General features: G+C 48.1%; 3 protein-coding genes across 14 annotated transcripts in view; 2 read left to right on the forward strand and 1 right to left on the reverse strand.

Moving 5' to 3' along the window:
• The first annotated feature begins 1 nt into the window (after nucleotide 1).
• Nucleotides 2-10655, forward strand: LOC310746587 (serine protease 27-like). Of its 9 annotated transcripts, none has more exons than XM_083580502.1 (7): nucleotides 2-89; nucleotides 3359-3619; nucleotides 5545-5571; nucleotides 5671-5839; nucleotides 7783-8060; nucleotides 9159-9334; nucleotides 10190-10655. In XM_083580502.1, the coding sequence occupies exons 2-7, from the start codon at nucleotides 3568-3570 to the stop codon at nucleotides 10430-10432; spliced, it is 945 nt and encodes a 314-aa protein (XP_083436628.1). In that variant the 5' UTR covers nucleotides 2-89; nucleotides 3359-3567; the 3' UTR covers nucleotides 10433-10655. The 9 variants fall into 9 exon arrangements, with proteins under 9 accessions (XP_083436628.1, XP_083436625.1, XP_083436626.1 ...); XM_083580499.1 differs by having other exon boundaries at nucleotides 54-695; XM_083580500.1 differs by having other exon boundaries at nucleotides 79-782.
• Nucleotides 10656-10706: 51 nt separating this feature from the next.
• Nucleotides 10707-21806, forward strand: LOC310746585 (serine protease 33-like; the record flags this gene model as incomplete). Of its 4 annotated transcripts, none has more annotated exons than XM_083580494.1 (6): nucleotides 10707-10860; nucleotides 14662-14688; nucleotides 15234-15399; nucleotides 16724-17001; nucleotides 17617-17795; nucleotides 19202-20251. In XM_083580494.1, the coding sequence occupies 6 exons, from the start codon at nucleotides 10707-10709 to the stop codon at nucleotides 19454-19456; spliced, it is 1059 nt and encodes a 352-aa protein (XP_083436620.1). In that variant the 3' UTR covers nucleotides 19457-20251. The 4 variants fall into 4 exon arrangements, with proteins under 4 accessions (XP_083436620.1, XP_083436619.1, XP_083436622.1 ...); XM_083580493.1 differs by having other exon boundaries at nucleotides 10764-11390; XM_083580496.1 differs by lacking the exon at nucleotides 10707-10860 and adding an exon at nucleotides 11262-11744 and having other exon boundaries at nucleotides 19202-21806.
• Nucleotides 21807-22445: 639 nt separating this feature from the next.
• Nucleotides 22446-26402, reverse strand: part of LOC310747360 (transmembrane protease serine 9-like) — a gene marked incomplete at its 5' end in the record, with an annotated part of 40870 nt that continues 36913 nt past the window's right edge. The window contains 3 exons of the mRNA XM_083581724.1: nucleotides 22446-22863; nucleotides 24286-24455; nucleotides 25168-25436. Of these exons, the coding sequence (XP_083437850.1) occupies nucleotides 22618-22863; nucleotides 24286-24455; nucleotides 25168-25436 (685 nt within the window). The 3' untranslated portion in view covers nucleotides 22446-22617. The remainder of the gene's footprint in view (nucleotides 22864-24285; nucleotides 24456-25167; nucleotides 25437-26402) is intronic.

The raw sequence follows: 26402 nt of genomic DNA on the forward strand, positions 1-26402 counted from the left end.
TGCGGGCGGGGCGGGGAAGGCAGGCAGGTTATGACAGGAATCGCCGCCATCTTGCGAAGGGCGCGCTCAAACGCAGCCATGCTGAGAAGGTCGTCTCCGCACATAAATTCTCTTCCCAAGTCCCATTTTATGAGGCGGCAGCGCGGGGGGCTTGCTTCCGCCAGTTTGGGGGAGGTCAAAGGTTGCCGTCATGCTATCCGTCTGTCAAGGCTCCTGCGTCTCTCTGTTCTCCGGGGAAGCATTTAATCCTTATCACTGGTGTTTTAACCCTGTCTAAGCCTTGACAGCAAGCCTTACAAGGAAGGATAGAAACGGCGATCGCCGGGAGCCATCTTAGGAAGGTCGTTTCCGCATCCCCGAGCCAAAGGAGGCTGCCCAACGACCGCTGGGATGAGGTGGTCAACTGTGGACTGAGGCTGCTGCCATCTTGAGAAGGACCCCCCCCCCACTTCTTGGAAGGACCACCATTTTGTAGCATTGTGTTTCATGGACTCTATTGAGTCCATTGCTCACTCATAACGGCAGCCAACTGACAGTTTGGATGTTGGCTGGAGAAAAGAGGCTCTTCTCTTTGCACCAATCCTTGACTCATTCATTATTGCTTTTGGAGGAGACCTGTGGAATCCCTGTGCGATTTTTATGGGCGACAAAATGCATCGTTACATTTACATGTAGCCATAATCTGACAACTACAGGTAGAAAGGGCCAGCTTTTTACAAAATTACTGGAGTCTCAATGATAAGGGATTATTCCAGGGTGTGGTCAGTTATGACTACAGGGAGGTGAGGATTCCCTAACACCTGTGCACAACCTCTCCCCTTGCCACAAGCTTGCGTGTGTAAACCTTGCATATCAGAAAAAGGCCATCTTCCTGACATGTACGCTTTGTGATCGCACTTGAGATTTGCATTTGCTTCTCCCTATTGTCCAGGTGACTGGGAAATTGCTATTTCTATTGTGTTGTATGCATCAACGTTCACTTTTCCTCTAGCCTAGGAGAAACCCCAGCCAGTGAGCTGCACAGGACCCTGCTTAACAAACCAGCTTAAGCTCCCAATCACAGTATTGAGCCTAAATTTAAGGCTCAAGGTTCAACAAAGTGTACATTTGAAAACATCTGGAGAAATGTTGGGAGTGCCTTTTGAAAATGTTAATCTGCATACAAATACAACCAAGTTCTGTAAAAAAACAAAACAAATGTAGCCATGTTGCCCCATGAGGAACCACACTCCTCTAAAATCTTAATACATTATTGAATCACATGCCACAAAAGCGTGGCAAGCTTTCGGGTTCCGAGCTCTTCACCAGGCAAAATGTTATATGAAGCAGGGGGATGAAGCAAAATGGGGTGGTGGTGGGGAGTTCATCAGGCTGATGTCACGGCCACGAGGCCACCTTCCAGAGTCAAAAATTAGTACAAATTATTGACTCTTTTGAAGTATACAATGAAGTTGGGCAATGGGACCAAATGGCTGCTAGGCATATCTGCATGTGCCTCCATGTCTCGCCACCAGGGGCCAGCAGGCACTATGTTGTCCAATCAATATTTTATTTGACCAGTGGGAGGTGGGGTGAGGTGTTTAGTCCACCATGCCCTGTCCTGCCCCACCACTCCATTCCATTCCTCCACCCACACTCCATCCACTTTGGTTTGAAGCAGTTGTATTGTTTTGTTTGTTAGAAATAAAGACTGGACTTGGGAGTGGTTCAGGTCATAAGTGCCAACTCCCTGGGGCCCTGGGTGCCCGAGCACCCATAAAAATCCCCATGAAGGGACCTGGCACCCACAAATTTCGGTGCCAAGGCCATGCATGCTGCATGGCACCCACGGCCCTGGGCACCCACAGTCGCGGGACCAAGTTGGCACTCCTGATTCAAGTAGCTTGGAATTGGTGACAACAAGAAGTGTATTGCATGTGTGAGAGAAGAAAATAGGCAGGAAGAGATCAAAGAATCATAGACTTGTAGAGTTGGAAGGGGCTCTGTGGGTCATCTAGTCCAAACTCCTCTTATGCATGCTCAATTCACTTTGAGCAGTAACCTGGCATAACTAATAATAATAATAATAATAGTAATAATAAATTTATTAATACCCCACCTTTTTCACTGATGGGACTCAAGGCTGCTTGCAGATACAGTAGTACCTTGGGTTACATACGCTACAGGTTACATATGCTTCAGGTTACAGACTCCGCTAACCCAGAAATAGTACCTCGGGTTAAGAACTTTGCTTCAGGATGAGAACAGAAATCGTGCTCCGGCGGCGCGGCAGCAGCAGGAGGCCCCATTAGCTAAAGTGGTGCTTCAGGTTAAGAACAGTTTCAGGTTAAGAACGGACCTCCAGAATGAATTAAGTACTTAACCCAACGTACCACTGTACTAAATTGACCTCATAGCCCCCATGAGTGGGTCAGTAGCAGTGGTAAACCGTCCAAAAGGAACTGGCATAAGTTTCCCTCATATCCTGTGTGTGTCAGTTGCTGTTCTTTATCTTGGAATGGGAATAAGAGTTTCAACAGCAATCTGGTATGCACTCTGTAGTAAGGATAGGTTAAAAATGAATGAATTGAAGTTTCTGAACCAATATGTGAATAGGAACACAGCTGTCTCCTTTGAAAATTGCACTTGCCTGAATAGTCAGATGCAGCTCTTCAAAAGAATGTGCATCCAAAAATGTGTGTATTAGTGAAAATAATGTACAAGAATGCATTCTGTTAAGGAGGTTTTGCTTGCAAAACATGCCTCTACTAGGAACAATTGTGCACAACTATACAAATATTAGGAGAAATGTTCATTTTTGAGGAGGGAATGTGTAATGACTGGGAAAAGCTGAAATGACAGATTCATCTACCCCGTTGCCTGCTGCTGTTACCTTATAGCAGAGTTTTGACTTTCAGGGGTTTACAACTTTTTGAGATCATGTGGCTCTGCCTCATCATGACACCACAAGCCCCACCCCCTTGCCCTTCAGGCCTTGGGGTGCTGGGGGCCTTGACAACTTTAGGTCTGGGATGTGGATAAAGGCTGGGAGGAGATGGGATGGTGTTTGAGTTTACACTGAGTGCTACTGCGGGCAGAGCTGAAGATCATTTACCTGTTGGGTTTTGTAGCACAGCGGTTGTGCTTTGCTGGCTTAAATAGAGGGCAGGGCAGACCACAACCTGTGATCAGAAGCCATCCCCCAAATTCTGTATTGTATCAGTCCTCCAAATTTTGTATTATTCCCCCAAATTCTATATTACCTCATTTCTCCTACCCCCCCACCTATGAGATAGTTCAGTATTATTACTGTCATATTTTATTGTTTGTTTTATGCTGTTCACCAACATTATCCTTTTTCTCATTATTGGTGCTGTAGAAATTTCTGCAAATAAATATCGTGAATGGAGTGGTAGATGTTGAAAGAACAGCTAAGCAGACTCCACCAGGACAATAACCACCAGCTCTTGGGTTGTGCCCTTTCCCTGGTGCACTGATCCTGCAAAGGTTGCTTGGACTAAGCAGCCAAGCCCAGCAGTCTCTTCTCTGGTTGGCATCAGAGTTGGATGATCCAGGGCTGCCCGGACTATGCTGAGTTTCTGCTCTTCCCAGATTGTGCTCCTCCTCCTGTTGCTGAGAGGTGAGGCATCAGGAGTGGTGTATATTTGTCTGTGTGGTCCCCTGGGAATGTGACAACTACCCCTGTTCTCTTTCCCTCCAGGCATGGCAGCCATTCTGTGTCCCATCTGAGCTGCCAGTTTTGCTTGTTTTTGGGAAGGAATGATCCAGGACTCCTGGATTCTCTTGGGGGGCGGGAGAGGAATTGGGGTTGGGATACAAAGTGGATACTTTAACTGAGAAAGTAACTGAGAAAGGGCAAGGATGCTTTAACTGAGAGGACAGTGGGTCATAGCAAGAGGCCCTAGAAGCCAGGGGATATGCAGATTCTTAGGTGTGGACTCTAGCTGTTAAAGCAGTTGTGTTAGTAGATGGGGTGAAAGTTTGGTGGGAATTAAGGGGCCTTGAGAAATGAGATCCAGGGCCCCAAATACTTAAACTATATCCTCTGCTCTGGGAACACTTTTTGCCCTTGCCAGACCCACTGCATCTTATGGAAACATTCAAATGGGTTGCTTTTCTTTTGGAGATGCAATATTGGGGAAGATTTCACTTGTTGATCCCTTGCAAGCAGAAATCAAATGCACTGGGACCCTGCCAGAATCTGGTTGGCAACTCTAATGTGTGATTGAAAAAGAGATGTCTTTGTGTATCTGGAGCCCAGAGTCTGGAACGTGGGAGGACTTGAATTCTGTTTTCTGGTACTGTATGATCAGACTTGTGGCTAAGTCTTAGCTGGACCAAAACATGGTCTGCCTTTCAATGACTTTTGGGAGGTTTGGATTTCCTCCGTGCACCTATTTCTGTGCTACCAAACTCAGAAGATATTTATTATCAACACCCCAGAGGCAGATTCATTGCTGTGTTAGAAGCTTCCCAAGGTATCTCCTTTTGGCCATTTGTGGCTTTTTAGTGACTTGCTCTGTCATGCTCTTGACATGGCCACACTTCACCATAGACTAGCTTGGCGTTCCTGTGGGCTCATCTCCATGGAGGCTATCCATCACATCAGTCTACCCTCAGGCAAACCCCAGCTGCCTGCCTGCTTGCTTCCTTCCTTCCTTCCTTCCTTCCTTCCTTCCTTCCTTCCTATGCCACTTTTCATTCACATGAGTCACAAAGTGGCTTATAAACAATAAATATCAATAACATAATGTTGTTGTTTAGTCGATTAGTCGTGTCTGACTCTTTGTGACCTCATGGAGCAGAGCATGCCAGACGCTCCTGTCTTCCACTGCCTCCTGGAGTTTCGTCAAATTCATGTTGGTTGCTTCTATAGCACTGTCCAACCATCTCATCCTCTGTCGTCCCCTTCTCCTTGTGCCCTCAATCTTATCCAACATCAGGGTCTTTTCCAGGGAAGAAGAAGAGTCTGGATTTGATATCCCGCTTTATGACTACCCTAAGGAGTCTCAAAGCGGCTAACATTCTCCTTTCCCTTCCTCCCCCACAACAAACACACTGTGAGGTGAGTGAGGCTGAGAGACTTCAGAGAAGTGTAACTGGCCCAAGATCACCCAGCAGCTGCATGTGGAGGAGCGGAGACGCGAACCCAGTCCCCCAGATTACGAGTCTACCGCTCTTAACCACTACACCACACTGGCTCTCCCCCTGCCCCCTGCAGGTAGAAAAAGCCCTTGCCTGGTGGAAAAAGCCCTTGCCTGGTGGTCAGCACAAAGTCTTATTCTCCTTCCTTGCTTCTAGTCCTGAAGGTAGCACTAACTGGCAGCTTTCTCCTCCTTGGTGTTGCCCCTTGTAGAATTCAGTAGGGAGGAGGATGGGGCAAAATGAAAATTAGTTGGCTCTGCCAGCTCTGGCACCACCTACTGTTGGCCTCCTTGCCTCCCACCCTATCAGTCCCAATGGGGACCAGCCACCACTGCTCCACCTTAATGCTCACAAGTTCCCACCCTGCCTTCTTGACTCCTGCTTCCTTTCCTTTTGCAGGTACCAATAAAAATTCTGCTCAATCAGGTGAGGAAGATATGTGAGTCCATAGCTACAAGGGGCAGGTGTTCATCAATCTTAGCTTTGCTCCCTGCCCCTCTGACTGCTCCGGGTTCCTTCCTGCAGCCTGCGGCCAGCCTGAAGTGAAGCACACCGCTCGTTTATCTGGGTGGCAGGAAGCTGATGAAGGGGAATGGCCGTGGACCGTCAGCATCCGAAGGAACAGGGTACATGTGTGCGGTGGAAGCCTGATCTCATCTCAGTGGGTGGTGACAGCTGCCCATTGCTTTGATGGGTGAGTCGAAAGCAGCCTGTTGGGAAGATCAGTGCAGCCAACCATTATTATGGGGTAACTGTGCCCCTGAAGGACCAGGTGCGCAGCCTGGGAGTCATTTTGGACTTACAGCTGTCCAAGGAGGCACAGGTTAATTCTGTGTCCAGGGCAGCTGTCTACCAGCTTCATCTGGTATGCAAGCTGAGACCCTACCTCCCTGTAGACTGTCTCGCCAGAGTGGTGCATGCTCTTGTTATCTCCTGCTTGGACTACTGCAGTGCGCTCTACATGGGGCTACCTTTGAAGGTGACTCGGAAACTGCAATTAATCCAGAATGCAGCAGCTAGACTGGTGACTGGGAATGGCCGCCGAGATCATATAACACCGGTCCCAAGAGATCTGCATTGGCTCCCAGTACATTTCTGAGCACAATTCAAAGTGTTGGTGCTGACCTTTAAAGCCCTAAACAGCCTCAGTCCTGTATACCTGAAGGAGCGTCTCCACCCCCATTGTTCAGCCCAGACACTGAGGTCCAGCACAGAGGACCTTCTGGCGGTTCCCTCATTGCAAGAAGTGAGGTTACACGGAACCAGGCAGAGGGCCTTCTTGGTAGTGGCGCCTGCCCTGTGAAACGCCCTCCCATCAGATGTCAAGGCAATAAGCAAGTACCTTACATTTAAAAAACATCTGGAGGCAGCCCTGTTTAGGGAAGTTTTTAATGCTTAATGCTGTATTGTGTTTTTAATATTCGGTTGGGAGCTGCCCAGAGTGGCTGGGGAAGCCCAGCCAGGTGGGCGGGGTATAAATAATAAATTATTATTATTATTGTCTAATCAACCATTTCGAGCCTTATGATTGGCCCGGGAGGCCCTGTTGGTGGTGCCACTTCTGGCTGCTGCCCAGTTAGCATTGACCTATGACACGGTGTGACAGGGACTTCTCACTGGTGGTTCCCCATTTATGGAATGCCCTCCCTGGTGAGATGCTCCTGTTTCCCTCTGTATTGGTTTCATTTGGAATTTATTAACATTCCTGTTGACTCAGGCATTTGATGGCCGAGAGGTACAAGTCATGGCAACCCTGAATTTGATGAGGGAATGTAATTGCTTTTAAAGGATTCTTAGAGGCTCTAAATTCGTTTAGACGGTTTTAAATTGTGTTTAAATGCTTTTACTTGATTTTAAATTTGCACTGTTTTAACATTTTGCTATTTGCCACCCTGAGCTCCTTTGGGATGAAGGGCCTGATTACAAATCATCATCAACACCATGTGATCCAGCATCACCACTGAAATTCTTCAGTGAGAGAAATCCATGTTGCTGATACCAAAAATGGCAAAATTTGGAAACTATGTTTAGAGTTAACAACTTGAAATGTGACTCTCTAAAGTGTAATATTAATTCACTTTAATAAAATACAACATTAATAATAGTTATAATAGTTACTCATAGTTAAGAGTTCATCATGTCAAATGCAGAATTAACACTATTATGCTGGCAACTGATTCATAGAATTGTAGAGTTGGAAGGGACATTCAGGATCATCTGGTCCAACCCCCGGCAATGTAGGAATCTCAGCTAAAACATCCATGGCAGATGGCCATCCAACCTCTGCTTAAAAACCTCCGAGGAAGGAGAGTGCACAGTGTCTGCTTGATTTAAAGCCTTATTTGGTGTATTATAATGGTTTAGAGCATGTGTCAGAAGCCAGGAACAGCGCTTGGGAACTTCGTCCATTTTTCTCTGAAAATCTAAGCCTGTTTCTATGGAAGCAAATCCTATGTGTGTGTGGGGGGGATGGGTTTTCTTCTGAGGAAACTACTTGATGATTAGCCTCCCAGCAACCCTCTGAAGATAGAGTGGGCTCCTTTCCAAAGGATTCCTAGTGAACTTCAGAGCTGAGTAAGGATTTGAACACAAGCCTTTCCACTGCGCAAGTCACTGATTGCTCCTTGTCTCCCACAGGCCACTGAATGTACGTGAGTACAGAGTAAACCTGGGGGAATATGAGCTCACTGCACCCACAGCTGCCATGTTCTCATCCAGTGTCAGCAAGATCATAGTACACCCGTTTTATGCTGGAGTTGGCCTTAGTGCCGATATTGCTCTGGTGCAGCTGGCAAACGCAGTGCATTTCTCCAAAATGATTTTGCCTGTCTGCCTCCCAAATACTTTTCAACCTTTTGTCTTCTATGGAGGGATGATGTGCTGGATTGCTGGCTGGGGCGTCCCCTTTAAAGGAGGTAAGAACGAGCTTGGGGTCTTGCTAAGTCAGGCTGTTTATTGGAGATGATGGTGCTGTTTTGTGGCTTTAGGGGAGAAGAAGAGTTTAGGTGGGAGGCTGGGAATCATATTGACTAGGAAGACAGAAAACTGTGTTGATAAGAAGTTGGGAAGATGGCAGGAGCGCCCCCATAACAATGATCACAAGTAGGGGAAAGCATGGTAGAAAAGTGTCAGGAACCAGGTTTCAGTGTCCCCTTCAAGTGCACCCCAGAAGCAGTTCTACCAGAGGAACCTGTAGGGCCAGCATGACCCCAGCCAAAGGAGGTGGCACTGCCATCTTTGGACTGGGAAGACTCCATGGAGGGCCAAGCGTGACCAGAGACTCACCCAACCCCATCACAGCATGAGGCTAGTGGAGAGAGCTGGTCTCCTTTAAGCAAGGTAGCATCTTCCAGGATGTGTGGGGTTCACCATGAAGACTCAGCTGTGCTGCTGTTCTAGAGGGCTGAGACTCAGCTTGCTCCTGCTGAATCAACAAAGTAGCTTTGTGGTTGTGGGGCATAGCTTGGGTCCCTGCATTCAGCTTTGATGCTGCCTGGTGCCCAGCTTGAACCTCACCCTGAAGCCAGTCTTAAGTTCCACCTGGCCTTGGCAGAGATCATGACCCAAAGGATGCAGGTGGATACAGGCCACCTCCTCTTCTGGCCCGTCCCTCACTTCTTAGGGGCGTAGTTGCACAGCTAGTGAGCTGACCTTCCAGCCTGGTGGAGGTGCTATTGACTACTAAGTTGGTTCCCAATAGAACCATAAAATAGTAGAGTTGGAAGGGACCCAAAGAGTCCTAGTCCATTCCTTTGCAATGCAGGTATCACTGTTAATCACTTTGTTGTGATTTGATGAAAGAGCTAGCGTGGTCTGTATCACTGAGCTGCAGAATTTTTTTGTGGGGAATGAAGCCTGATTCAGAACATGCCCATCCTTTACAAGCTGGGCAACTTTGTGTTCCAAACCAGCAAACTATGTGCTGGTTGGCTCTTAAAAACCAGTAAGGCTGCAATGAATGTTGTCTGGTGAAATTTGAGACTGTGCCTTATGCTTCCTTTCTTTTGCCCAAGGCTCCCTAGTCACTCAGACCCTACAGAAGGTGGAAGTGCTGATCGTAGAAGCTGAAGACTGCAATGGAGTCTATCACAACATAAGTAGTGACAAGACCATCCCCAAGGGCTACAGGTTCATCTATGATGACATGATCTGTGCTGGGTATTCAGAAGTTGGGAAGCATGCCTGCTTTGTAAGAATCATGAACCAGAGTATTATAGCAATGATGTAGGATATTGCAGGGCAGGGACAGGAGCAGCCTGTGAGGCTACGATGGCAGAAATATTGTGAGTTTGTGGTCATCGCAGCCAAACCAAAACTTGTTTTCAGTAGCAGTGTCCAGCCCTGGAAAATATAGACGGTGGTGTAGTGGTAAATTTTGCGGTATGTGTCATGACAGTGCCATCCCACCACACTCCAAGAGAGTCCAGAAATACAGGCAGTGGTGTTGATCTTATATTATCTCAAAGAATAGCAGCAATATGTCACATAATATAATGCCAGTTTGTTAGGATAGAGAAGGGAATTTTTTTTTTATTCGGTTTGCATTTAAGGCAAAGCTACCTTATTTGCACTTTGCAAAACAAACACAGCCATCCTTTGAAATATGTTTTGGGGGGGCTTTTTTTGTCAGTGTAGTTCCCCAGTCAAGTAATATGTAAAAAATGCATGTGCCAAAGCAAAGTGTGTGCATTAATACATACGTTAGTCAAAATAACATGTAAAATTGAATTATATCAGAGGCAATTGCTTTGCAAAAAATGTGCATATTAGGCAAAATGGTGTACAAAAATATTCATATCAGGAGAAATTTGCTCTCAAACGCTGATTAAATTTCATGAGGACTTTTTTTTATTAAAAACAGTTGCAAGCTGATGTGGAAATGTGGAGAACTGAACTTCAAACTTGGAAAACGAGAAACAGGAATGGACACCAGTGTGATAAATAAACACATTCATGCAATTTGTTTCAGCTTATCAAACCCTCTGTGCATTTTGGTGCCTCTTCTCAAGAGAGTAATGGAGACCCTGTCTCCTTTTCTTGGCAGGGCGACTCAGGGGGACCTCTAGTCTGTCAGCAGAATGATGTCTGGTTCCTGACGGGAGTGAGCATAACATTTGGTTGTGTGGAGAGCTCTCAACCCGGCATCTACACCCTAGTCACCTCCTTCATGGACTGGATTGAAGACACCACACAGCCACAGAAATTGGCAGCCACTGATGTCCATACCAGTTTGGCTACCCTCTTGATTCCACTCCTTCTCCTGGCCTTAACCAATGTCCTTTTGTGACCCACCCTACCTTCTCCCAATGTGTTTCACTGTGGCCATCTTGCTTTGGCGTGCAAGTTGGCCTGTCCTCAGAGAAAGCTTGGAAGGTCTGAATGCTGACCCTCGAAGACTGAGCTTCTACTGGGGGACCGATCTGTGTATTTCCTTCTTCCTTACCTTATTTTGCTCAACTGATGAGAAGCAACTAAGCTAGATTTGAAAAATAAAATGTCTGGAAATGTAAGGAGGAACCAGAGTTTTAAAGGCACAAACACAAATCAAAACAAGGTAGCCAATGTGCCTTCCAAATGTTTTATGGACTACAACTCCCATCATCTCTGACCATTGGCAATGCTGGCTTGGGTTGATGGGAGTTGTAGTCCAACATTGTCACAAGGGCACCATGTTGGTTAGCTGTATAGGAGAAAGCATCCAGAGAAAGAACACAGGTAATACCAATAAAACCTGATGGCTGAATATGGGGACAACCTTGGCCCCCTGCAACAAGCCAATATTAGTACTGAAATTTTGTACTGTACTTAAGTGGTGATTTTCTGTTCTTCTAGAGAAAAAGGGATCGACTAGCTTGGGGCAGAACCTCTTCCAGGGGTGGGGAGTTGCAACATTTGGTGGAGAAGTCCTTCCTTTGCTTATTGGGGGTGCCTCCAAACCATCCCTATGAAAAATGGGTCCTGGGCATAGGGTTCCAGGAATGATTGGTCCTTTGAGTGCCCATATCACAAACCATTCAAAGGTCAGTCTCAGCAACTTGAATGGAGCCCAGGAACAAATGTGTAGCTTTGTATGATGTTGAAGGAAGAATTTCTGTGGGCGTGCAGAGCAGCTTTCCCCTCTCTGTTGAAGAATGAACTACGCCAACTGAAATTCTCTGTTCCACGTGACTTTAAAGAAATAGGAGCCCCATCCTCCGTAGCTTATGGTAATCCTACAATAGGCACACATCTATGCATGCAAACAGGTAGGTGTGCACATGTTTCATGAACTAAGAGCTCACTAGCCCTTGCTCCCCAACCAGAGAGACAGTGGTGGAGATGGAAAGAGCTAGGGAGCCTTGCTCTCCCAGTGGTGAAAAGTAGGCAGCTGAGCTGGCTTCACTGTGTGGCTGTAGGCGGGTGGTGGACGGCAGCACCCAACAGCTTGGATTTAGCTACTTGGCAGCCAGTGACACCAAGAGGCTGCTCTGGGCTTTGTGCCAAGGGTGCTTCAGCAACCAAGCCCAGCGCTCTCTCCTTCCCTCGTTGACCTCGGAGCAGGATTACCATGCTGAGTTTCTGCTGTTCCCAGATTGTGCTGCTGCTGCTGTTGCTGAGAGGTGAGCCACTAGGTGGGGGGGGGGGGGGGACGGGCTGGCGCTGTGGTCTAAACCACTGAGCCTCTTGGGCTTGCCAATCAGAAGGTTGGCGGTTCGAATCCCTGTGACGGGGTGAGCTCCCATTGCTCTGTCCCAGCTCCTGCCAGCCTAGCAGTTCAAGTAGATAAATAGGTACCGCTGCGGCAGGAAGGTAAACGGCATTTCCATGCACTCTGGTTTCCGTCACTGTTTTCCATTGCGCCAGAAGCAGTTTAGTCATGCTGGCCACATGACCTGGAAAGCTGTCTGTGGACAAGTGCAGGCTCCCTCTGCCTGAAAGTGAGATGAGCACCACAACCCCATAGTCACCTTTGACTGGACTTAACTGTCCAGGGGTCCTTTACCTTTTTTTAACCTTTAACCAACCTGGGGAGGTGAGAACAACCCCTGTTCTTTCCCAGAGGGGAGCAGTTCTTCCGCATCTCACCTGGGCTGTCCATTCTGCTTTTCTTTGGATGATTCAATTCTATGGGAGAGGAGTTGGAGGGCTCTGGTAGGTTGTGAGGTGGAAGGATCTGGGAGCAAGGCTACTACAAGAAGTATATTGGAAGATTTGGGACACACAGAAGAAAGGACTTCTCCACACGGCACATAAACTCCGGAAGTAGCGTTGGCCGCTGACTTGGATGGCTTTAAAAGATCAGACCAATTTCATGGAGCACGGAATCATAGAACTGTAGAGTTGGAAGGGACCACCAAGGTCATCTAGTCCAACCCCCTGCAATGCAGGACCCTTTTGCCCAATGTGGGGCTCAGACCCATGACCCTGAGATGAAGAGTCTCATGCTCTACCAACTGAGCCAGCCACAATGTCTATGCTCTCCCTCCATTGTTGGAGGCAGAATGCCTCTGAGTACCAGTTGCTGGGAATCTCAAGTGAGCTTTTGCTTTTAGGCTTCCCACAGAGAGCTGCCCCCGGTGAAAACAGGATGCTGTACTAGGTGGGCCATTGGCCTGATCCAGCAGGGGTCTTCTTAGGAGAAGGGAATGGGCCACAGCAGGGAACCCTAGAAGCTATAAAATTCCCAAATGATATACTGGGATGCTTGCGTATGATGATTTGCCTCAGCTGGACCAAAATGGTTTCTGCCTCCATACCCCTCATGAAAGCTTTGGGTTTCTTCTGTGTTCCGTGTTAGGTGATGCAATGATAGAGAGAAGGAGTTGGTTGTTGTCAGTGTGGTGTAGAACGTTAGACTAGAACCCACTCAAGTCATGAAGCTCACTTCACCAGTCAGCAGGGCCGGATTTAGGTTTGATGAGGCTACTGAAGGTAACGGGGCCCTTTACAAATTGCCACTGTTTTTTGTTGTTGAATATATGCTATATGGTAATTTATGGACCTAATACAGGGGTCAGCAAACTTTTTCAGCAGGGGGCCGGTCCACTGTCCCTCAGACTTTGTGTGTGTGTGGGGACTATATGTTGCCATGATTATGACCCACATTTCTGGCAAAAACCCTTATTGGGACTAACCCCAATGTTGCCCAAATGTGATCCTTTTTTTTGGGGGGGGGGTGCTCCTTCATATACCTATGCTGCTTCCTTTGCATTTTACGCATTGACAGTTATTATTTTCTCGTAAGGTGGAGTGGGGGGCTGAGGTAAGCGCGCCATTCTTGTCAGCCCTGGAGAGCATGTGCACATGCGTGGGTGAAGGGAAAAGCCATTGGCCACGTTAAGTCAGGCCGGTGCCGCTCAAGCAAAAAAGTTCTTTTCCCCGTGTGAAGGAAGACAAGGCGTTGGCTATTTACCTTTCCATGGCTTGCACCTTGTAGCTAATGAGTGGCCTCCCCAGCAGAGCGCAGAACTGCTTCCAAGTGCATAGCCGCCCAGGCGCTCCCTGCTTCCTTTGGCGGGGAGCACCACCGCCACAGACATCCGTGGGCATCGCTCCCGAGGCGCCTCTGAGCCCCTGCTGCCGCAACTGCCCTTCCTGAGGTCAGTCGCAGGCAGCTCCATGGTGGAAATCCGAACTGTGGCTCCTTTTCCCTCTTCCCCACCCCTCATCCTGGAGGAAAAGATTGCTGCAGGCGTGCGACAGATGGAGAAGGGGCTTGTATCAAGCAGTTGCCCTCCTCACTTTTGACCCCCAAGCCTGACTGAGTCGCAAAAATCATCGCACGTGGGCGCTATGCCGGCTGCCTGGATTCCGGGACTGTCAGCGGGCTGGATCTAGAAGGCAATTGGGCCTGATCCGGCTCATGGACCTTAGTTTGCCAACCCATGACCTAATAGGTATCCAAAGCCATTTGCACATAACAAAATATGTATTTTATCAAAGCAATTGTTGAACTGAAATACAACTAAGAAGAAGTATATTAATAGTGAAATACAATTAAGAAGAATTATATTAATAGTGAAATAATTATTAAGCTCTAACTTAAAATGATGTAGGATTTATTTTATTTGTTTTTTATCCTATATTTTGGAAATGTGCATCCAGTTTTTCCCCCTTTAATTTTTTTGGGGGGCCTCCAAGAGAGTGGGGCCCTAAGCTATAGTTTGTTTAGCTTATATGTAAAACCGGCGCTGCCAGTCAGTATCTCTCAGCCTAACCTACCTCTCAGGGTTGTTGTGAGGATAAAATGGAGTGGGGAGAAGCATGTAGGCATGCTACCTTGAGCTCCTTGGAGGAAAGACGGGATAGAAATTTAATTGTGAATGAATGAATAAATGAAATCCAGTGCTGGAGAAGAAACAACCCTTTGGTGTTCTGCCACACCCCAGGCTTAGTGGCATTTCACCACGGACCAGATTTTGGAATGGGGGAGGGGGTGGGGCTGTCAGGAATAGGACAAAAGTGTTCGGTCCTATCTCCGCCTTCTAATGCCAATCATCTCCCATTATTTTGACCCTGTCTCATTTTCTCTTGCAGGTGCTGAAAATGCTTCCACACAAAGAGGTGAGAGGGGATTTCTGGGAAGGGATACCCATGCCCCCCTCCTCCAAGAAATCAGTGGGATCAGGCTCCAAGTTGCCTCTGGAAAAGTTGCTTCCATTTCCCTGGACTCAGAGAGATAGACCCCTTCTTGTTTAATATCCCGGGTCCCCTCTCTCTCCCCCCCCCACAACTCTTTCTGCCTCTCTCCTTTTAAAAAACAACAACCAAGAGAAAAATTTGGTGGGTCCACCAGTTTGAAGATGGACATATTTCTAAGGCCACTGGGAAAACACAGGAGGACAGTGATCTGACTAGAGCGAGTGGCACGCCCGTGTGTCGTTTTATTGCCATCTCAGTCCTCCACCTGCAGGCAAGTTCTGCACAGCAGCATCCCAAGCCAGAGCTGATACAGCTCTGCCCTGGGAAGACAAAACTATTAGCCGCAACATTTAGCGTGGCTTACATTTGCTGCAGAATTGCAATGAAACCGCATCGAGGGTGATGCTCGCCCGCTTCTCCTCCGCTCTCTGCCCCATGCCTGACGCCTCTCCCTCGTTCCTTTGCAGCCTGCGGACGGCCCCACGTGTTCGCCCCTCGGATCATCGGGGGGAAGAAGGCCGACGAAGGGGAATGGCCGTGGCAAGCCAGCATACGAAGGAACCGGCTGCACATTTGTGGAGGAAGCCTGGTCTCGTCCCAGTGGGTGGTGACGGCTGCTCATTGCTTTGAAGGGTGAGAGGGAAAGGACGCGGCTTTGCACTGCTCCACTAGAGGGCGGTCGAAGGACGGTGTCAGGGAGAAGGAGCAATATTAGTTCAGGAAGGGACAGATCTGATGCTTGCAATGATTTAGGAATATATTTACGGGACTGGCTCTGATGGTCTTCTTTTATCTCAGTTACTGAGAATGTGTGTATTATTGCCCCACTGACTTCATTTAGCGCCCCCTGCCTGCTTGCCTTCCTTTTTCCAGCCAGTAATGGGGGTTGATCTGCCTGTCGGCTTTCTTTGCCTCACTCTCAGTGATGCCCTTAGGGACCTGAGCAGGGAAGAGGACGATGAGAACAAAACTGTAATTAGTTTTCTCTGCCTGTCAACCCAACATACACGGAATCCAATAAACGGCATCTCAGAAGTAAGTTCCGTTGGGTTTTCTCAGGTATGATGCAAGACATTTTGGTGCCTGGTGTAGAGCAGCAAAGGGCAACTCCCTCCTTCCCCAAGTCAAGTCAGTTCAGTTATTTTATTTTTTTTATTGATTGATTGTATCCCACCTTTCCTTGCAAAGGAGCCCAGGGCAGCATTTCGGAGCACATCGACACAATACAGACAAACACGATTATACCACTTTAACCAGTCATGGCTCCCCCCCCCCCAACAACATTTTGGAAGCTGTAGTTTATTAAGCATGCTGAGAGAAGTTAGGAGCAGGGTGTCCCATCCCCGCCCCCCCCCCCCGTCAGAGCTCACCAGAGTTCAGTTCTGGCACCTTTCAGGTGGGTGCCATTGCTGTTCTATGAGAACAAGGAAGAGGTTTGAAGTGAGTTCTGGCACCTCCTTTTCTAGAAAAATAGCACTGGTAAGAGGCCCCTGTTTCTCTCATGGAGCTACAATTCCCAGAGTTCCCTGGGAAGAGGAATCCATGGTTAAACCATTCTGAGAACTGTAGCTCTGTGAGGGGGAAGCCACGACTATTTAAAGTGATAACATAGAACTTTACATGTATGGTGTAAATATGGCCTAAAAAGTACTCTGTGTGGGCGTAAAAATGCCACAGGAACAAATGTCCTATCAATTGCTGCTCTTTAATTACAGTTGAAATAATCTGCCCAAGGCAGCTGCCTCACTCTACCAAATGGTAGGACTGGCTCTGGGCTTCCTCCCTGTCAGGTGGCTATAGGATTGCAGCCTTAGGGTGTTAATAACCCCAAGTTACCCACCAGGCAAACCTGTAAGGCAGAGTAGGATAAGAGAATGTCTTTCATCAGGGCTGAGGTGGGATTTGAATCCAGGCCTTCCTACCGCACAAGATGCTTATTGTTCCTTGTCTCTCACAGGCCACTGAACCTACCCGAATTCCGAGTAAACTTGGGAGAATACGAGCTCCCCAAGCCTGCACCCAGCATGGTCTCCTCTGCTGTCAGCCGGATCATAGTGCACCCATCTTATGCTGGAGAAGGACTTAGTGCTGATATCGCCCTGATGCAGCTGAAGGAGGCAGTCAATTTCTCCCGAACCATCTCCCCTATCTGCCTTCCGAGCTCTTCGGATCCTAACACCTTCCCTGTAGGGATGGCGTGTTGGGTTACTGGCTGGGGCCTCATCTCTGCAGACGGTAAGAACGGGTTGTAGTGCCAACTACTTCATTCACATGAATGGCCCTGAGTTGGTCATGTCCTTTAATTTAAATGGGTCTACTCTGACTGGCAAAGGGACGCGGGTGGCACCGTGGTCTAAACCACTAAGCCTCTTGGGCTTGCTGATCAGAAGGTTGGCGGTTCAAATCCCTGCAACAGGGTGAGCTCCTGTTGCTTGGTCCCAGTTCCTGCCAACCTAGCAGTTCGAAAGCACGTCAAAGTGCAAGTAGATAAATAGGTACCGCTCTGGCAGGAAGGTAAACGGCGTTTCCGTGCGCTGCTCTGGTTTGAGTGTTCCGTTGCGCCAGAAGCAGCTTAGTCATGCTGGCCACATGACCTGGAAAAACTTTCTGCGGACAAATGGCCTGTAAAGCGAGATGAGCGCCGCAACCCCACCCAGAGTCATTTGTGACTGGACTTAGCTGTCTGGGGTCCTTTACTTTTTTTAACTCTGACTATGACCAGAAGTTGCCCAAAGGGGAACTGCATTTAGGCTGAAAAAAGGGGTTCACTATGTCTGGTGTAAATGGTATATCCTGTTAAGGGACAGTGAGTCTGTGGCTGATCTTGGTCCTTTGCTTTCCTTGTCTTAGGCTACTTCATGGCTCGGACGTTGCAGGAGCTGGAAGTGCCAATCCTAGGCACTGAGGAATGTGATCAGATGTTCCACGAGGACTCCAATGGCACCGAGACTGTGCCTCTGGGCCACCGGTTGATCTACAAAGACATGATCTGTGCTGGGTACCCAGATGGAAATAAAGACACTTGCCAAGTAATTGTGGTTCAGAGCAGAAGATTAAGGGCAATGGAAACTGGGGAGGGGTCAGGGAGGAAGCAACTGGCAGCTAGGATGAGAGGGTGACTGTGGATTAGGATAGATCAGGGCAGAGCCAGAATCTGGCTTCAGTACAACAGTTCAGTCCTTAAAAATACAGATTCCGAGAGAAGTGGATCTTTGGGGCACTTCCAGACAAGCAACTGCTTTTAAGTGGGAATTCAAGTCACATACTGGCAAATTCAGGTGGTACAATTATTATTGATTGGGAGTTTTCCCAAAACACTATCAGACTGTTGTGATCAAGAAAGCACTGGAAAGTGTGGGATATAACACTTGCATCGAAGCAACCTTGTCTAGCCTCCCTGCAGACAAATCAGAACGGATGCTCATTAAACACCCAACATTGTCTAATCTCCCTGCAGAGAAAGCAGGATGAGAATGCTCAATAAAGAGGTTGTCTGGAAGCACCCCTGGTTTCTGCAAGAGGTTTATCTCAAGATCTTGGAGCCTTCCAACGCAAGAGGGACAGTGGGTGCTTCCAGATGAGTGCTTAATATTGCAAATTCAGATATTGCAAATGGGCCATTGGAGCTAGAGATGGGGGAGAAATTTGATTCCACTGGTATTCAAAGGCTAAGTTGCCACATTTGCATCATCTGAAACAATATGTTGACTGAAATGTAGTTCTCCAGCCAAGCAATATGTGCAAAAATGCATATACTAGGGTAAAACGTGCCTATAGATGCATATGTTAGTGAAAATCACACACAAAATTGCCCTTGGTATCTCCACTTTGATCACTGGAGAATTGCTGCTTTTGAATTGTGGTGCTGGAAGAGACTCTTGAGAGTCCCATGGACTGCAAAAAGATCAAACTTATCCATTCTGAAGGAAATCAACCCTGAGTGCTCACTGGAAGGACAGAAACTCCAATACTTTGGCCACCTCATGAGAAGAGAAGACTCCCTGGAAAAGACCCTGATGTTGGGAAAGATGGAGGGCACAAGGAGAAGGGGACGACAGGGGACGAGATGGTTGGACAGTGTTCTCGAAGCTACCAGCATGAGTATGACCAAACTGTAGGAGGCAGTGCAAGACAGGAGTGCCTGGCGTGCTCTGGTCCATGGGGTCACGAAGAGTCAGACACGACTAATTAACTAAACATCAACAATATCCACTTTAAGGATCAGGCAGCAAGTGATAAGAAAGTCCCTTGCCTGGGACCCTGGAGAGGTGCTGCTGCCAGCCAGGGTAGATAATATTGGGCTAGATTACACAGTAGTGAAAAGAGGTCTACAAATAATGGAAAATGAATGAATGGATGAATGAATGCACAAAAGTCTGGCCTTTTATAAGGCAATCTATTATATTTCCTTGTCTTTCTCTCTCCCTCTCTCTAGGGTGACTCTGGGGGGCCTTTAGCTTGCAAGCAGAATGGCACCTGGTTCCTGGCCGGAGTGGTGAGCTTTGGGGTGGACTGTGCAAAGCCCAAGCGGCCGGGAATCCACACACGGGTGACTTCCTACATGGACTGGATTCAGCGCACCATGGAAGAGAAAGCAGCCCATGGTGGCGTCGATGTCCATCTCTTGAGTGCCAGTTCTGCCACTCCCTTGCTTCTACTTCTTCTCCTGGTCTTGACCCACAGCCTTTGATGACCCATGCTGCCTGCACACTTGGGGCTTCAGAATGGCCATCTTGTGTTGATAGGTTGGATCAACCAGCTCAGAGTGACCGGACTCTGGTCTTCTGTAGGCTGAGCCTGAAGCAGAGGACTTCAAGGACAGAAGAAGAGCCCTGCTGGACCCATCTAGACCAACATCTTGTTCTCATCATGGCCAACCGATGCCCAGGGGAAGCTTGCAACAGCAGCTTTTCCCACCTACGATTCCCAACAACTAGTGTTCAGAAGCGTATCACCTCTGAATATTTTAAACAGCTTTGCCTCCATCTGAAAGATCAGCCTGTTTTTGTTCAATAGGTGAAGAGAAACAATGTGTAACTGAAAGAGGAAATAGAAACAGAAGTAGGGACAAGAGCCATTAAAATAAGATCAGAGCACATGGATCTGCAAGGGGTGCTCTTCTTCGATGTGCCAGCCAGCCAGGCACACCTTCTTTCAGGCTACTCCATTCCATCTGTCTTCTGTCCTTCCCCACCCAACAGCCAATCAGCATTCTGTGGCTACTGTACTTTTTTTTTTTTGTTCTGCAAAACTTTGAGTGCCTTCAAACCTGCAAGTACCACCCCTGCTGTGGGTGGATAATGCCATTTTGGTTACATAAGGATCATAGTTCTCAGAGCAGGCGGTCAATATTAGTTATTAGTACATAGGCTTAGCGGATGGCAGTAGAGAGAATCCAGAGGAATAACAGAGAAATTAAATACAGATCGGTAACAGATAAATGTAAGTCAACCGGTCGAAATTAAAAGGGTACTTTTCTATCTAACAATGGACCATTTTCCCAATTCACAAGTAATTAGACCTAGGGGGTGGAGCCTTCGTGGGAGAATATCCTGGTGGCTTGTGTCCAAAAGTGAACAGGCGGCAGATGTTAGGGCAGCTTTTGCCAACCTGGTGCTCTCCAGATATTTTAGACTGCACCTCACATCAGTGATAGCCAGCATGGCATGAGGCTGCTGGGTAAAGGGACCCATGACCATTAGGTCCAGTCATGACCGACTCTGGGGTTGTGGCACTCATCTCGCTTTACTGGCCGAGGGAGCCAGCGTACAGCTTCCAGGTCATGTGGCCAGCATGACTAAGCCGCTTCTGGCGAACCAGAGCAGTGCACGGAAACGCCGTTTACCTTCCCACCGGAGCGGTACCTATTTATCTACTTGCACTTTGACATGTTTTCGAACTGCTAGGTTGGCAGGAGCAGGGACCGAGCAACGGGAGCTCACCCCGTCATGGGGATTCGAACCGCCGACCTTCTGATCGGCAAGTACTAGGCTCTGTGGTTTAACGCACAGCGCCACCCGTGTCCCATACATGAGGCTGCTAGTCCGCTTCAATCTTAATCATACAGTCCTGTGAACATGAGCAGTAGCTGCTAACTGACCCTTGTTTGAACACCCAACCAGCAAGAAAGCCTCACAGGTATGTTTCAACTGTTGGTCTTTATCTGAGACAGTCCCTGTTTCCCTGTACCCATCCCTTGAAAAAGTCACTGCTAATATTTTGCCTCCTGGATTGGTTTTCGGAGATGCCTTTGACACACGTGGGTTAGAACTGGGTGTTGGTCTGTTTGTTTGTAGAGTAAATGAACACAGGAAGGGGGAAATTCAGCCATATATAATGAAGTGCCATGTTTCGCTGGGATGGAACTAGCCAGACAATGTTGGTATCGAACTATCAAGCTGCAAATCTGTAGAACAGAAGCTACGAGGTGATCTCAACTAAGACAAATGCATCTCACGGACACCACACAGTGACCAGGAAACACTCTCCCAGGTGAGCTGCTTATTTAGCACAAAATTGACTTGGAGGTTATACGATGTCCACTGTTTATTGAGCATTCATTGTTTGCACTCATTTGTTTTCACTGAGCTATGGGGAAAGGGCCGTAGCTCAGCAGAGGAGCGTCTGCCTTGCATGCAGAAGGTCACAGCTTTGATCCCCAACATCTCCAGGCAGGACTGGGCATGTCCCTTGCCTGAAACTTTGGATAGCTGCTACCAGTCACGGCAGACAGGAGATAGCCTAATAGTCTGACTCCATATATGGCAGCTAGCATGCCATGTTTCAGTGAGATTATATAGCTCCCTTTCAATCAGTGGTTATCCCAATGCATTTTCCTGTTGCTTTGCATACTCCAAAAATCCTGTCTTTTTTGTATTTAGTGGGTTTGTTGGACTACAGCACTTTAACCCCCTTTGTGAAAATTTATGTTTTCAATTGGATTCCTCCTGCGAAACAGTGACAGTCTAGATCATCCCTTTAATTTTTTTCAATGTGATAGTACCAAAGCATTGGTACGTATGCTGAATACACATTAAAAATTGTGCAAAAAAAAAAAAAAAAGAAGAAGAAAGAAAAAGGTTCCTAAGGAAGGTAATTCTCCAAAGGTGCTGACAAATCACACCGTTTGGATTGCAAAACTGCCTTTGGTAATCCCAGGTATGCACCTGAGCGATGAGAGGAAAAGAGTGTATGAGCATTCAAAGAGTGCAAGAGCCAAAACATTTGTAAATACAGTGGTACCTCAGGTTACATACGCTTCAGGTTACATACACTTCAGGTTACAGACTCCGCTAACCCAGAAATAGTGCTTCAGGTTAAGAACTTTGCTTCAGGATGAGAACAGAAATCGTGCTCCAGCAGCGCAGTGGCAGCAGGAGGCCCCATTAGCTAAAGTGGTGCTTCAGGTTAAGAACAGTTTCAGGTTAAGTACGGAGCTCCGGAACAAATTAACTACTTAACCTGAGGTACCACTGTATAGCAGTAGATTGATGATGTAAACAAACGTACCACAGACAAACCTGGACCGCATCAAAGACATTCACATAATTCAAAGAAATTAAATTCAACATTTTTCACCCACCTAAGCTGCGGAATTGATTCGCATAATTTAAACTATCTCTGGGGATTTCCCTTTTAAAACTGAGTGATTGACATTAAACACCAGCACTATCAAAGAGTTTATTTTTACTTTAAAAAATGGGTAATGCAGATGTGCCCCAATTAATTTGACAGAAGTGGGAGAAGATTCCCAGAAACTCTACCCTACTTCACACAGTCCTTTTGGGTATTTCTTAACAGAGTCCAGTTGGCAGTACCGTGCGGGCTGCGGGCCAACAGAGAGATGGCACCTCAAGGGAGGGCCAGAGCAAGAGGTGCAAGGAAGAGTGTCATAATGGGGACACTGTGCCATCCAGCATGGTTGCACGCCACAAAGCTTATGTTGGGTACGTTGTCGGAGATCCAGTTGGCATAGTAAGGCACTAAGGTGTAGACACCAGGGTGTTTGGGTTCGGCACAGCCCTGTCCCCAACTCACAACCCCAGCCAGGGTCCAACCTGCATCACACTTGCAAACCAAGGGTCCTCCAGAGTCACCCTGTGGAGAGAAAGAGAGAGGGGGATATGGCAGCTAGAATGTGACTATGGGAAGCCTCCTGAGACCAGATTTGGGTTAATGGTTAGATAAGTTGGAGTAAGGCTCAGGTCTCACTTGCAAGCCAGGCGCTTGCAAGATCCTATAACTGAACTCTCATTCTTACTCGTGGCCTTCTCCTCAAGGAATTTGTTTAATTCCCCCTTTAAAGCCACCCACATTGATGGCTGTCGCTGCAACTTGTGAGAACGAATTTAAGTTTTAACTATGCAATGCATGAAGTTGTATTTCCTTTCATCCGCCCTGCATCCCTCAGCATTCCGCTTAATTCGATGGTCCTGGGTTCCAGTATTATGAGAGAGGCAGGGAGGCGAATTATCTCTCTGTCCTTTCTTTATATCAGGTATATCAGTGGCGGTACAGTTTGCCACTGAAAGATTAGCTCCTTGATCCCCTAAAACTAGCTTGCTGGTCCCAAACCTCCAACATGCCTCTGAGTGAAATTGGGACATGCGCCTTTCGGAGTGGAGGTCCTGCATACCGTATTTTTCGCCCTATAGGACGCACTTTCCCCCCTCCAAAAATGAAGGGGAAATGTGTGTGCGTCCTATGGGGCGAATGTAGGCTTCACGGACCTCTCCGCAAGCAGTGGGAGCGCTCCCGCTGCTTGCAGAGAGTTGCTTGCATGCTGAAGCCTGCGCACGCTGAGCTCAGCGCGTCCAGGCTTTGCGGACCTCTCCGCAAGCAGCGGGAGCGCTCCCGCTGCTTGCGGGAGTTGCCTGCATGCCGAAGCCTGCACGCGCTGAGATCAGTACGTCCAGGCTTCGTGGACCTCTCAGCAAGCAGCGGGAGCCAGCGCTGGGCTCCCACGGCTTGCAGAGAGCTGCCTGTTTTGGGGCTGGGGTCGGGGGAAGCTCGGGCGGGCCTCCCCCGCCCCAGCCCCGCGCCTGGGGGGAAAATATTTTTTTCCCCTTTATTTCCCCCCCAAAAAACTAGGTGCGCCTTATGGGACGGTGCGTCCTATAGGGCGAAAAATACGGTAAGTTAAGAGACTCTTCTGAGAGCATGCCCCCTCCAACATTCATCTTTTGGGGCTGTGCTTTTGTGGGAGCCAAATTGGGACATCCCAGGAGCTCATCAGAATCTGAGGTGGCTTCTGTAAATCATGGGTGTCTGGGACAGTTGACGGGTATGACTGATCCATGGACTAGGTCCAGGTCAGGAAGACATGGCTCGGGGTTCTGTAAGGACATGTCTTTTTACAGTGCATTTAGTTCCCTGTCTTTTCTCAGGATACTCTAGAGTCAGGGATAGAAGTTCCCACTGAGTAAACTTACAACACTTCTGAACAGTTGGTTTTCACTAATAATACTAGGCCCAAGACTGGCAATGGTTTTATGACATGTAGGATAGGGAGTATCTTACATGACAGGCATCCTTCCCGCCTTCTGGGTAACCAGCGCAGATCATATCATCTAGGACAGGATTCTGAGGCAGGTCTGGCGCTGGGGCACTGTTGAAGAGAGAGTTGCATGTGTCTCGGTCAATGAGGGGCACCTCCAGTTCCTGAAGCGTTTGTGGGGGTGGCAAGGCCTCTGCAGAAGACAAAAATTGGACAGCTGAATGAAAATGGAATAGAGGGTCTCTGGGGCTGGATCTCTGGGGCTGGACACGTCCAAAAAAAAGTTTCAGGAAAATGCGTTCTAAACTTCATAAATGGAAATCACGTTGACAAAAGACGGGACCCCACAGCGCCATCTGGTGTCACAGTGTTATAACGCATATAAAGCACTTTTTATTTGCCAATGTAACTGAGTTCTGGGTGCCTCACACATACTTTTAACAGTGAGCACATTGTGGAAGAACACACCACACTTTGAACACTCAGACAAACCCCCGCCCCTGGTAACCTGTACTGGGGAAGCCTGTTCTACTGCTTTTCAGAAGTAAACAGTACTTGGCTTGGAATACAGCAGCTGTGAAAGGCTGATTTTTCAGCAGTAATTGAGTTTGGAAACGCTTCCCTGCAAATGTGGATCACGAACCCAGTTGCATACTTTCCCTCCAAAATAAAAGTAGTCATTCTAAGCAAGCATGAACAACATAATATTTAGTTTGGCCCTCAAAATTTAAAACAGATTTCTTCAACCAGGTTCTCCCTGGATACTTAGATTGCAACCCCCCATTGTCCCTGTCCATTGGCCATGCTGGCTAGGGATGATGGGAACTGTAGTCCAAACCATCTAGAGGGCACCATGTTGGGGAAGGCTGGTCTGCATGAGAGCATGCCCTGTCTCTTTTCCTCACCTCCATCTTTAACCTGCCCCCAGCCTGTGACCCAGCAGGATGTGTCCATAGAGAACTGTGCAGAAGAGTCTGGCAGACAGACTGGGAGGATGTAGTCGTTCAAACCCAGTGAGGCCTTCAACTCCACTAAAGCGATATCCCCGGGAGAGCCATCATTGCCGTTATAATTCGGGTGAGAAATAACCTGTTGCACAGCAGTTACCACAAGGCTGGAAGGGGGGATTGAGAGTTGATAGGCCCCCAGCAGCACATCATACTGTTCATAACCCCTGGAAGAGGGAAAACAAGAGTGAAAAGCAAGTGAAGCAGGGATTTTGGTTTCTGTGCAACCTGAGATCCTGTCTTGCTGAGTCCGCAAGCAAGACTGCCTCCTTTGAGTAGCTATGCTTTGTTGACCATGCCTTATAACACGACACATCTTTAAACATGCCACTATTCATAACATTCACCTCTACTCAGGGCCGTCTTAAGTATATCCAGCGCCATGGTGCAAAGATCCCTCTGCCCCCCCCCGTTTCCCAGAGTTGCCAACCTTTTTACGGCGCTACCGGCAGCTTTGTGGGGCTGGAGGAGGCAGGCAGCGGCTGGAGGGCGGCTCCTCCAGCAGGGAAGAGGCGGAGGCTCCGGGCGTGGTGCTGCTTTAGTGAGGCGGGCGAGGGCGGCAAGCTGATACCAGGAATCACTGCGCCTAGCCTCCGCCTCTTCCCTGGTGCCCATGCCATGGTGGGCACGGCAGGTGGAGGCTCCGGGCACGGCGCTGCTTCAGTGTGGCATGGCGGAGGTAGGCGAGGGCAGCGACCTGATGCCAGGAGGCTCCACGTCCAGCCTCCACCTCTTCCCTGGCACCCTCCAGAACTTGGCGCCCTGTGCCACTTGCCTCTATGGGCAAGTCACCCCATGCCTCTACTTTCCACTATTCCTTGTCATAGGCTTGGTGGGCTATACACTGTGAAAGAACTGCTCTATCATTGGACAGAGGGAGGTGGCCACCTTGGGCAAAAGGTGCAATGGCAGCAGCTGTTCTTCCTGAGTCTGTCAGGTGTTGAGTGGACATGGCTGTGTGCAGCATGTAGCTTGCCTCAGACTCCTAAGCTAACCTGCTTCGCTTAGGTGTGGTGGAGGAAGCTGTCCCACTGCCTGTGTTGTAGGAAGATTCAGCTGCCTGTCTAAGTCACTTGGGTACATAGCCTGGAGAGGATACCATCTTCCTCTTCACTTCAGTCAGAAAAATATTG

The sequence above is a fragment of the Podarcis filfolensis genome (genome assembly GCF_964270895.1).
Source record: "Podarcis filfolensis genome assembly, chromosome: 13".
NCBI classification, from domain to species: Eukaryota; Metazoa; Chordata; class Lepidosauria; order Squamata; family Lacertidae; genus Podarcis; species Podarcis filfolensis.

Coding starts and splice junctions, on each gene's coding strand:
- LOC310746587 (XM_083580498.1), top strand. CDS start 542: ATGTTGGCTGGAGAAAAGAGGCTCTTCTCTTTGCACCAATCCTTGACT. Junction 696..5,544: donor CCATAATCTGACAACTACAG/GTAGAAAGGGCC, acceptor TTCCTTTTGCAG/GTACCAATAAAAATTCTGCT. Junction 9,335..10,189: donor TTGGGAAGCATGCCTGCTTT/GTAAGAATCATG, acceptor TTTTCTTGGCAG/GGCGACTCAGGGGGACCTCT.